A 13294-nucleotide genomic window follows, 5' to 3' on the forward strand; every position below is an offset into this window, starting at 1 on the left:
AACATAATTAGTTTACTATTTCAACAAAAACTTCCAAAGGCAATAATTAAATCAGTGGTATCTGGTGGCAAATATTTGATCCACAAGCACCAGGCTCATTGATTCCAAAGTAATTAACTATACAATAAATATACAACAGATGTAAACAATGTGAAAAACCAAAAAAGTAGGGCATACCTCTGCAGAGAGTCATTTAATTCAATCAAAATCTCGCAATGAGGGAAAAAAAAAAAAAAAAAAAAAAAAAAAATGTAGGATCCAATTTGTACATGTCTGCTCCAGAAACTACTGGGTTCATCCATGGCCGACGCTCTACGCTTCATCCAGGTTTCATGAATATATGTGCAGTGGATATTCAGAGAAATAAATGAACAAGCAAATGGAGGAGAGAAAATAACATCTTCAGAGGACTTAACAAAAATATGGCAGACAAAAACAGATTTAACATGAACAAAACATTATGATGGGCGACACGGTGGTGCAGTGGTTAGCACTGGTGCCTCACAGACAGAAGGTCCTGGGTTCCATTCCAACACCGTTGATGGGGGGTGGGACCTGTCTGTGTGGAGTTTACCTGTTCTCCCCGTGTCTGCGTGGGTTCTCTCCAGGTACTCCGGCTTCCTCCCACCATCCAAAGACATGCACCGATAGGTTAACTGGTTCATCTAAATTGCCCACAGGTGTGAATGTGACAGTGATTGATTGTCTCTATATGTTCAGCCCTGAGATGAACTGGAGACTTGTCCAGGGTGAACCCCGCCTTCGCCCCTATGTAGCTGGGATAGACTCCAGCAACCCTAGTGAAGATAAAGCAGGTTCAGAAAATGAATGAATGAAAACATTATGATGGGCAATGAAGGCCACAATTTCATCTCATTTATATTCAGGAATGAATGTCATTTTAGCAAAATTGTGTAAAAGTTATTCTTAAAGCAGCGAGCTAATAATTAAAAACCATTTCACGATACAGTCTGAAACCACAGACGTCAACAGGGTAACTGCTGATCCAACTAAATAATCTGCTACAGTGCTGTGTAAAAAGTTGGGCATTAAATCGTATCACCAACAGATATGACACAATTAAAGAAAAGCAGTTTCTGTGAATTACAGGCTTGTTATTTTAACCAGAATAAAAGCCAGGGATTGTAGTTTTGTCCTCCGTGAAGCTGTGGCAGCAGCTCAGTCAATGTGAAACCTCAGAGAAGTTGTTCATCTGTTTGACTTTTCCTTCAGTTCATCAGCATGAGCTTCTCCTCGCAGACAGATGGGAAAGCACCACATTCCTCTTTATCTGCCTTCGAGCGACTTTTAAAAACTCACTTTTAAACAAGCATTTCATTAAATCAGGACAGTGTAGTGTGTGTGCATATATTTGCATATGGAGGTTTGTTTCCATCTATATTGTGTCTGTGTGTTGTTGTATTCAGTGTTGGTTGTGGGTCTGTCTTAGGGGTTGTTTGTGACATATGTGGCCATGGTGTTCGTTCAGTGTGTGTTGCTTGTGCCAGAAAGTTGGTATCTGCATGTTGAAACTGTTTTCTTATTCTTGTCTTTTCTATTTGTTCTTATCTATGTCTCCTTTATGTGAAGCACTTTGTAACATGTTGTTTTAAAAAGTGCTATATAAATAAAGCTTGACTTACTTACTTACTACAGTGTTGACCATTCAAAAAAAAACCAGACACTATTGTGGTTGCATGTCATGTCAGTTTAGCCAGTCCAGATCATTGTCGTTGTCGTCACTGAACATTGGGGCAGGTGGAGAACGCCCCGTCAAGCTTTGAACACAAACAAGAGAGAAAAAAGAAATCAAATATGAGTGATGTATGAGGAAAGATCTGGTACAACGCTGTCTGACGGAACACAAGGCAGGGGTCGGGGTTTGAAGCGGTGTTTCCCACCAAATCTGAGAGCTCAGTCTGGACTGTACAGATGGTTTCTGACCAGTTCCTCCTTCTCTTCCTACTCGCTGGCCGGTGCAGAGGGTTTGGCAGGAGATGTGGTCTGGAAAAATGGCCCCTCTCCATTTTCCTCACCCATTCCCCCAGTCAGACTGAGAGAATAGTAAAAGAAGGGATGACAGAGACAGAGACATGAAGCGAAGGAGGGGGGTTAGACAGGCAGTTAGAAACACATGCAGAGAACAGAGCGGAGGGAGAAGATTCAACATTCCTGTTATTGTCACTGTATACACAGAGCATACACAATGAAATTCTGATGTGCTTGTTAAAAACCAGTCAGTGTATCTTTTGGTAATTGGATTTTCTTTTCAGAAACAAAAGGAAAACTAGTGGGTAACTGATTTTCATTTTAAAACAGACAAATTAAAATGGAATTTCAAGGTGTTTTTCTTTTTCAGTGTCAAAACAGAGAAACCAAATTTAAAAAACAGATTGATTTTCATTTTCTTTCTAGTAACAAAAAAGAAAGTCCAGAAGTGTCTAACGATATTAATTTTCCTAATTTCATTGTACACACAATGACAATAAAGGCTACTCTATTCTATTCGATTCTATTCTATTCTATTTGTTCATCTGGCTGTTTCTAATCTGTCTGTACATTTCAAAACCAGCAAAACATCAGTTTCACATCAGTTGCTCCTTTACTGTACTGTATTTGGTTGCTTCCCAGACAAACTGGATTCAGACAATGTTTACCTCCTAAAGATTCTGTTGACATCAGCTAAAAGAGTCACAGCAAAATGTTGGCTACAGAAAGAGCCACCTGCAACAGGCTTTTATATTTCTATCGCAGAAAACATTTGACTGATGGAACAGCTGACTTTTACCCTGTGGCTCCAGGAGGAACCCTGAAAAAGGCGCTGGAGAAAATGGACAGACTTTACAAACAGTGACAGTACTAGTTAATAAAAGCGTTTGATGTTGTATGCATGTTTGATGTTATAATCGCCATATCTAGACCTCAATTTCATGTTCTTGTTTTGTAAAACTAAAATGTTTATAAAAGTGTCAAAAAACAAAACAAAACACAAAAACAAACAAACAAAAAAAAACATTTTGTGTTTGTGCTCACCGTTAACATAAAGCCTGGGTGGCTCTTGGCAGCAGTCACTTGTTTCTGATGGCTCAGATACAGAAGCAGTTTGTACTGAAGAAAAGAAGAGATGCGTTATTCATTTAAATCAAAAGTTAATGTCAAACAAGTGACTGTGTGGCAAAGCTCCCACCTCATCTCTTTTGTTGTGTGGCTTCCCAGTCCGGCTGCTCCCAGCTTCCCTTGGTTCACGTACTGTCGGTTAATGCTGCACCAGACACAACAATCTTTGAACTGGACTTCATTATGAGATGATTTGGTGGATTGTGACTTGATTGAAGTTAGAAAAAAGTGACATCAAAGCTCCTGACTGAAATGTAAAGTGGAGTACTCACTACCTGAAGGCTTGAACTTCTGTGGCAAACAATAGAGGGTCTGCATGTGGCATCAGCGCAGTTCCACCCACTGAGTGGCAGAGAGAGGTAGATGAGTGACAGTGTTGGCTTCAATCCTGTCTAAACTGAAGAACAATATTGAATCCAAAATGGGGCAGAGCTGTTGTGAGATTGATTGTATTTTCAGGTTCTTAAAGCAGTGGGAGCTATCGTTTTACAGACACCCAAAGACAAAGAAAATAGAAGGAGATGGATCCACAAATCCAGGAAACCAAATCTAGATCTGTGGATCCTGTTTGGTGTCAGTTAACATTCATTGATGCTGTATTTTTGGGTAAAATTACACCTTAAATGACCTATTGTTTTGGCTAACATTCCTTCTTAGTGCAGTTCTTGGTTTCATGATCAGATCTTTCATGGTTTTTGTCTTCATTTTGTGATTGTGAACCTTGTGCTCCTACATGATTAGTAAACTAACTGAACCAACCTAGTTTTACAAATACAGGGGAACTGGAGAATAAAGCTATGACGGAGTATCAGGACCACAGAAGAAAATAAAAACACTTGTGACTACGAGTATAAAGTCATAAAACATCGATATAAAACCTGTAATTTTATGAGAATAAAGTTGAATACAAAAAGAATCACAATGTTATGAGAATAAAGTTGTAGTTACAAAAAGAACTCAGAAAAATGTCATTCGTTTATGAGATTAAAGTCGTCATATTCCAACAATAAAACCATAATTTTATCAGAATAATGTCGCAATTTAAAAACAGGTGGTGTAAATCTGCTAATTTCCCAGAATCCAGTGGTGCCCTGCTGGTCCACAGCAGTAGTATCTGTGTTGGATAAAGGCCTGGATCTGAACTAGACTCAGTAAATCTGCTCAGTTCCAGTAGATCATGCATATATTTACTGGGGTCAGTCCATGGTCTACTGGAAATGACCTTTGGATCAGCTGGTTCTGGGCCCTAGTTTTGGAGCCTTTGGATCAGCTGGTTCTGGGCCCTAGTTTTGGACCCTGGTTGTCAGTCCTGATGAAACCATGTATATTTGTTTCAGGTCCAAATAGCGCTGATCCCCTCCCCCCTGGGTCAGGTCTGGACCCTCCATTTGTGTCCACATGTCAGTGTTCATGGACCACTTGTTCTTTGTCCGCTCGTACAGATCCATGTCCCGTCCAGTTGTCCTTCATTTAATTTCAGATTTCCCATGTTCCTTTTCTCTGGCTGTGTTTACTGCTATACTCCGTCATGTTGAGCAGGTTGGTTTAAGACACTCAGTCTGACTGAGAGGGGCGTAGCCTGGGGGAGAAGTGATGTATGTGCAGACCCTGTATACTGTAGGAGCTCCAGGTGGTGGCGCTGGTGTCATTGCTACAAAGAACCATAATGCTGTTCATTTATTGTTACTTCTCTGATGTTCGTTTTGAATGAATGAATGTTTATTTCAGTTAAATACAAAATACAAAACACATACATATTAAAAAAAACAACAAAACAAAACACCTACATATAAAAAACAAACAAACATAAAATTAACACATTTTGTAACTGAAAAAGGAAGAAGCTGAAGCCGGAGGCTTATTTCTGCTTCTCCTATTCACATCCTTAGTCCAAGTCCACACCTTAAGTTGCAGCAGATAAATACTTAAACTTAAATTATACTACATTCAGTGTAATAAGTTATTTTGTAATCATATTACTTTCATAGCCCTTCATAATTTGACAAATTAAATTCTTTTTGAAACTCAACAGTGAGCTACACAATTTCACTTCATCCTTCAGTTTGTTCCATAGCTTGACACCAATAACTGAAACACTGTGATATTTAACGTTTGTTCTTACTTTACATTTTTCCAACACAAACATCCCTCTTAAATTATAATGTCCTTCTCTTAACTTAAAAATTTTCTAAATACAAAAAGGAAGGTTTTTACTTTTAACGCGAAACATAAATTCCGTTATTTTTAAATATACAATGTCAAAAAATTTTAGTAAACCAGATTCTACAAAAAGTGGATTACTTGATTGGAGATAACCAGCTTTGTTTATGACTAACAGCTTTTTTCTCTTTCTAGTAACAAAAAAGAAAGTTATTACCTGACAGAAATGGAAAAATGGGCCAAAAATGCCTGTCTTTTTCATTTTCTGAGACCGGATGTTGTCATTTTCAAGGAAAGAGCGCTAATACCTAGGTCACAAAGATTCTTAAAAACGATGGGTTTGTACAAAATCTGGACATGGTAAACATGCCCCCTCCACGAACGTCTACAAACTCCAGATTTCATGTGACCTGGAAAATTTGTACATTGTGTAGCTGTGTTTACTCTCATTTTTGTGCAGTGGAATGACTTTTGCTATTTTCATTTTATTTGGGAAATGACCTGAATGGAATGATAAGTTACAGATATGGGTTAGAGGTTTTGCAAAGTTATTTATGACTCTTTTAACAATCATGTCAATATCATGACAGTCAGTGGATAGCTTACTTTTGCACTTTAGAACAGTGTTTATCACCTTCTGCTCATTTGTTGCACACAGAAAAATTAAATATGGATTCCTTTTAATGGTTTCATTACACTGGTCATCACCTTGGTTGGGAAGATCTCAGGGATTAAAGCAAAAATTTTTCATCTGACTGAAAATTTTCTTCTGGTCAAAATCATTGGCCACTATTAAAAATGATGCAATACAATACTACTATAGCGTACAAGTTTATATAGTCAAATTTGGAAATACTGTGAAACACACTGAATGGGAGAGTGTACAGGTGTAGAAGATTAGTAACATGGATAGAAAAAATGTCATGAGTGGTAGTGGTGGGGGGTCTGGGGTCCGCCCCCATAAAATTTTTAAAGCTTCAGGTCAATTTTGGTGCTCTCTGGTTAATTTCAAAGGGTATGAAAACCTTTGAAGCAAGTGAAAATAATAACTAGAAGAAAACCTTACTGCAAAAAATGAGTGAAAAACTTTTATTTAACAATTTAGGAACTCCTAAAACATAACTCCAACAGCACATGAATTTTGGGGAAAATGTCTGTGTAAATGTAACCCTAACCAACTAATCTTCAGCTTCTCAGATTGATGGTGGATCAGGACTTTTTTACCATTGGAATCATACAGAATTTTCTTGTGGCAAACTACGCACATGCATGCACCAGGCTGCTTCATTTTTTTGCACCATGACCTAATTGGAGTTCCATCGTCTCCCTTCTCATCAAGCCATGCCCACCTCCATCTATTTTTCACGCATCTCTCAATAGTTACCACTTCAGCACCTTCCTCTACAAACGTGTCCATGATGTTGTATATGCTGGCCAAAATAATCTGTATGTCGTCAAACCTGCGTCCACAACCCCCTCCCGCCAATATCATGTTCTCTTTTGATTGGAAGAAATTACGTCAACTGAAACAGAAATTATATTCCGTTACAGATACTCTCTGAGGGTATTTAAAATACAGTGGCTTTGCAAATACCAAGGGTGTTACTCATTCATTGAATTTTATCTTCGTACTGTACCACACAGATAGAAATAAGATGCTAAACGGGTCAAAATAAAGCACTTATGCAGTCGGACGCGTAATCGCGTAAGGCCGCGGTGTGCACAGCCGCACGCACGGGAAGGGCACATACACACAAACACACACACTAGTCATATACCAGCAAGAGGATATAAGCTATGAACCCAAACATGAAGGTACATGTACATCAGTTCTGTCTTCGTACCTTTTCGCTGTGGTTCTTTCATAATGAAAGCTACTTGTTAGCACTAAACTAAAGTTAGCGTCTGGAGGCTGAACTTTGATAAAGCTGAACTTGTCCATGTGTTTCTGAGGCACAGAATGAGCAGCGTTTCCTTCCAAAGATAAATAGTCATCAATCTCTCCTCCCGGCATAAAAATAAAGAAGTCATCTTCTTATCATCACTATTAAACCTATCAGCCCCCTGTGCGTGGCGTGCCTGTGTTAAACACCTGCAGATTCAGGACAGCAGACCCAGGACAGGATCGCGGTGCCGACTGGACTCCGCGAAACACGTGGGGAAGTTACTTCAATATGACTTTTTTCCCCCCTTAGTTTTTCCATTTGACGGAAATCCGTCGTGGTGACGGAGAACTTTAATATCTGATATAAACCATGTCACACTCATGCAATATTTCATCAAACATTACTAAGCAGGAAATTGGATTTAATTTACCTTTCTGACTGTGTTGGGTGGACTGACCACTGGACTTGTCTGATTCTGGTCGCTCACAGCTGACTGGTTCTGATTGCTGTCAGTTGGCACCTATAACGGATAAAACAAATAGGAGAGGGACAATAAAGAGACAGGTACTGGGAATGTTCCACCAGAAAGGATATCTCTGGTATCTCTAGATAACTTTACAAGATACAATCAATGTAAGATACTGATTAAAATCTATCACTTATGAAGCTATACCTCATTAATATTTTTGACTGTGGATGGGGAATTTGAAGCTCCACAAACTGTTGAATGCATTTCCTCATCAAGACCCTCCAAAAAGAAGGAAAAAAAAGAGGGATATCTTAAATATGTGAAGATAGGATGTTGCTTATGTAACATTACAAGAAAGGTATTATGGCTGTGCCTCTGAAAGTCTTTTGTAAGACACAAATCCACTCTGAAACAGTTCTTAAGTCACTTAGCCGACCACATGACTACAGTCTGTAGAGTCCAAAAACTACTATCTTCTAAGGTAACACTGACTCATGAAATCAGCACTGGATTACTTCATTGTTTATCAACTGCAGACATGTAAGTCAACAACCCACCGTACACACTTAACTAACATAAAAAAAAAAATCAAGTATAGTAATTCAAGTATTTCTCAAAAACCAATATGATGCTTCTTTCAATTCCATATGGTGGCAGGACCATATAAACCATAAGCACTTCGTAAGTCACATTTGGTTAGGCCACAGTTTGACACACATATACACTCAGATATACTGACTGAAGCTTTGAAAAGAATGTTATGAGAGAATCCTTCTATACCATCGTCCACACAAACCATGTCCACATAAACCATAACACTGTCCACACAAACCATGCCATACTCATGTCAGTACACACACTGTGTACTGACATGTCACTGTAACACGTGTTTACATTGCTTACACTACTACTACTGCGTTTTTTAAAATCTTAGCCTTTCATATTGTATATCTCCAATTTGCATATATTTTTCAATGCACACTTTTATAATTTTAAGGTTTTTTTTGTTTTTTTTAAAGATATGTCTGTATCTTATTGTTTTGTTATCAGATGTATGTGCACTGTCCCTGGCAGAGACCATCTGCAATTTCATTGCACAACTGGTGTAATCATAATAAAGCCTATTCTATTCACACACAGCATCAATGAAACATGTTTGCAGTCGTGAAGTTTTGCCCCAGTTAAGCCATAAATCGGATTTAATTTACCTTTCTGACCATGTTAGGTGGACTGACCACTGGACTTGTCTGATTCTGGTCGCTCACAGCTGACTGGCTCTGGTTGCTGTCGGTCAGCACCTGTAATGGATAAAACAAATAGGAGAGGGACAATAAAGAGACAGGTACTGGAAATGTACCACCAGAAAGGACATTTGAGGCTTTAATAAAAGAAACCATCCTCTTGCTGACAAGGACACAGAGGAAAACTTTGTTTTGAATCTCTAGATAGCTTTACAAGATACAATCAATGTAAGATACTGATTAAAATCTATCACTTATGAAGCTATACCTCATTAATATTTTTGACTGTGGATGGGGAATTTGAAGCTCCACAAACTGTTGAATGCATTTCCTCATCAAGACCCTGCAAAAAGAAGAAAAAAAGAGGGATATCTTAAATATGTGAAGATAGGATGTTGCTTATGTAACATTACAAGAAAGGTATTATGGCTGTGCTACTGAAAGTCTTTTGTCAGACACAAATCCACTCTGAAACAGTTCTTAAGTCACTTATCCGATCACATGACTACAGTCTATAGATTCCAAAAACTACTATCTTCTAAGTCAGCATCCATCCATCCATCCATCCATCCATTCTCTTCCGCTTATCCGGGGCCGGGTCGCGGGGGTAACAGTCTAAGCAGGGATGCCCAGACTTCCCTCTCCCCAGACACCTCCTCCAGCTCTTCCGGGGGGATCCCGAGGCGTTCCCAGGCCAGCCGAGAGACATAGTCTCTCCAACGTGTCCTGGGTCTTCCCCTAGGTCTCCTCCCGGTCTAAGTCAGCAGTTCCCAACCTATTTAGGCTTTAGGCCACTTTCTACCTCCTACCTTATATATATATCATCGTCCACACAAACCATGTCCATATAAACCATACTACTGTCCATACAAACCATGTCATACTCATGTCAGTACACACACACATAGCACCACATTTGCAGTTGTGATATTTTGCCCAAAGTTAAGCCATAAATTGGATTTATTTTACCTTTCTGACTGTGTTGGGCAGACTGACCACTGGACTTGTCTGATTCTGGTTGCTGACAGCTGACTGGCTCTGGCTGCTGTCATATGCAACAGGAGGAATATGGCCCTTGCTACTCTTCAGATAAAATGTTGTTCAACAGTAGGTAAACAGGTTCACATTTGAAGAACCCATTAAGTTTCCTGGCTGTATAGTGCATGTGTCTCTCCCTAAGTGGAGAAACACCTTTCCACTATAGAAATGCACTGTTTGGAGTCTGCATGACATTAACAGGAGAAGGATGACCGTTGCTGTATGTGCAGCTGTTCTTGACTACATAAGGCTGAACTGCATTCTGCCACCCAATGCTTTAGTTGTTACATGTTTTGATAGTGCACAATGTCCCCCACAACATGAAACAGTTTCACTTATAGAACCAATTCCAGTGAACTTCCAAAAGAACCACACTGACAAGGCTATGGCAAGGGAAATATTTTAACTGGAGTCCACTAGCAGCCATGGTTTTCATATAAAAAAAATTAAATGGTGTTCAATCTGACTGATTCTCTGCATCACCATCCTCAGTCTCTAAATCACATCGTCCTTCTTTCACTCTACTTCACTCACTATAAATTATTACTGCAATAATATTACACTAATAAAAATAAAAGCAGGTCAGCAGCATTTTGATTTTGTGATATGACAGTGATAGGAGCCACATTATGATTTTGGGTCCAAGAACCTTGTGAGATTAACACAAACCGGGGTTATCACTATAGTGATTTTGACATCAGATTAATTTCTGATTGTTTGATTCTTATTTAAAAACATAACTACAAGAGACTAATTACTGAGAGAGTTCAGCTAGACACATGCTTCAAAAAACTGTGAACCAACAACAGGAGAAAGACATTCAGATCCTTCTCTACCTGTTCAATCTGTCAGTCCCAAACTGATGAGTAATAAGAACTAGTGTAAAGGCCAACATTTAAAGCAGGCTCAACTGTGTGCTGATTGCTCAGAACACCTGCCCCTGGCCTCCTCAGTTAACTACATGCACCAGGTACAGGTCAGGTTTGTTTCCCCCTCATGTGTTACACAAAGCAGGCCATGAACATTTTAAAGTGGTATCCTATCATCACATAATCGTTACAGTATAAAATGTTCTGCTGTGGTTCATATTTTCCACCAAAAGCCAAACCTGAGCTGTCCTGCTGCTGTCTGTCCTCCTCTCCCCCTGCCCCGCATGCACACCGGAACGTTAACGAGGCTTAATTAACAACCACCGTAGCTTGCTGCACATACAGAAAACTAACAACGGTGTCATATTATATACAGTGCTGTTACTTTTCAATCATAAGGCCAAACCTGAGCTGTCAGACTGCTGTCTACTCTCTGTGTACACTTACAGTTAAAGACTGCACAACGTAATGTTAATTAGGCTTAATTAATGAGCAAGCTATAGCTTGCTGCAGGACACAAAACCAACAATGGTGCCATAACACATACTGGTTTATAACTATTGAATCCAAAAACCAAACCTGAGCTGTCGGCTGTCCTTGACCTCTTATTAGCAAAGCTTTTAGCCATAGCAGCGTTAGCTAATGAGTGTTAGCTCTCTCATCTAACTTTACCATGTGCAAAGAACACACACATCGATGGCTTGACACACAATCAGCAAAAAGAGGCTGAATTAGATTAAAAACCCTTACCTGTATGTGTTTACTCCGTTAGTTAGTCCACCAAGCAGCGACTTCCTCCTCCAGTATTTCATTTTTAAAGGTCCTGAAGGTCTGGAGACGGTGTGGGCGGACCTTGGAGTCGTCGTATTGTAGGTACCACCCACTGACAAAAACCAGCCAATCAGAAGAAAGCCCGCTAAATCGCCCGCCAAATTTGACGTGTGTATCGAAAATGTGTAAGGGAGTGCAGTTCCACCACTGGCCAGTGGCGACGCTGTCCTATACACTGGGATACACTCACAGTCAGGTCAAGTGGTACATAAGGACTTTCAAAGAAAAAGCAAAAAAGTGTTATTTAGACACTCAATAACACAGTAACACTCTTTGTTTTATGAGGACTCTGGCATGGTCCGGCTAAACCACATAGGTCCTCGGAGCCCAGGTGTGTAGTCAGGTGAAATGTCCCTCTAAACCACAAATACCAATGCGCACACACACACACACACACACACACACACACACACACACACACACACACACACTATATATATAGAGAGAGAGAGAGAACTGCTGGTAGATTTAAGTAATAATTAGTAAACTGAGTTTATAGACAGGTAACATTATGTATCCCATTATTGTGTAGTTTTGATGATGATTGCCTATATTGTTTGGGGTCATTTGTTCATTTTGTTTATGATTTTTGTACCATATCAGAAGAGAGAGACTCCAGGAACAGGACCAGTCCAGATGCAGACCAGCCACAGATCAGGACTTGATGACATGAACCAGGACCTACATGGGTCCAGATCATGTTTTCAGTTGGATTTCATATTTTTTAATATTGTCAAAGCTCAAATACAATATGATTTCATCTTCAACTTTCTTGTTGTTTCTGTTTTCAGCAGCAGGACGAAGATATGCAATCATCTCTAAATGTAAGTCAATGTGTTTATTCTTTGCAGATCCATATTTCTGTGTCTCTGATCAGAAATGTCCACCACAGTTGTACATTTGTCATGTGTGTCAGTGGGTGTCATAGTGGATAACCTAGGTCTTATTTTGACTGTGTTTCAGGAAAGATGATAGTGATGCAGATCATCTTTGAAGGAGGAGGCCTGTCTGATGGAGCCGTTCATCCATTGGTGGTCGTTTTCCATCAGAACCAGTAGATCCAGAGGTCGGTACAAATCCACCTCCAGTCTCCTCAGGACCCCCATTTACAAAAACACATCATGAAACCAACTCTTCCACATCCACTCAGTGTTAAATGATTCACTCTTGATGTTTCTAGATGTGGGTGTGGACAACATTGGAGAGCATGTCAGCAGTGGACTCAGGACAGACCACCAGCCAACTGAGGACAGATCTCCAGCTGACCCAGGACAGACCAGGTGAAAGCTGTGGAACCCCAGCAGTCAGACAGGTGACACTTTTAACTGATTCCTTTGGAAATTGCTGTTTATTTTTGTGTATTTTTGTTGAGGATTTTGTCTGTGTTTGGGTCATATTTTCATTTTGTTCATAATTTTTGTAGCAGGCCAGAAGAGAGAGACCTTGAGTGCTTGAATTTTATTTTAAGTGCTTGAAAGTGCTGGCAATTATAGCCAAAGCTACTTAAAGAGAGATGACACATTTTGAAAAATAACACTTTATGTCAAAAAGAAAATTAGCAGGTGCTCTCAGGTCGACTCAGGTCCATTTTTATCTTAATCTTCGTCTTCATGCAAGTGTGTCTGAAGAACGCCAAGCGGCTTCCCTTTTTTTGGATAAAACTATGCGATCTCTTTTAATTTC

At 39.6% G+C, this 13294-nt stretch overlaps 1 protein-coding gene across 1 annotated transcript in view; it reads right to left on the minus strand.

The window, feature by feature from the left end:
* Positions 1–11590, minus strand: part of LOC115419095 (uncharacterized) — a 29017-nt gene extending 17427 nt beyond the window's left edge. Inside the window, exons 1-5 of the mRNA XM_030133718.1 lie at positions 11531–11590; positions 9142–9216; positions 8841–8930; positions 7837–7911; positions 7594–7683 (exon numbers count right to left, since the gene is read on the minus strand). Coding sequence (XP_029989578.1) covers positions 7594–7683; positions 7837–7911; positions 8841–8930; positions 9142–9201 — 315 coding nt within the window. The 5' untranslated portion in view covers positions 9202–9216; positions 11531–11590. The remainder of the gene's footprint in view (positions 1–7593; positions 7684–7836; positions 7912–8840; positions 8931–9141; positions 9217–11530) is intronic.
* Between the last annotated feature and the right edge of the window lie 1704 nt (positions 11591–13294).

Source organism: Sphaeramia orbicularis, chromosome 5 (assembly GCF_902148855.1).
Source record: "Sphaeramia orbicularis chromosome 5, fSphaOr1.1, whole genome shotgun sequence".
In the NCBI taxonomy this organism is placed as follows: Eukaryota; Metazoa; Chordata; class Actinopteri; order Kurtiformes; family Apogonidae; genus Sphaeramia; species Sphaeramia orbicularis.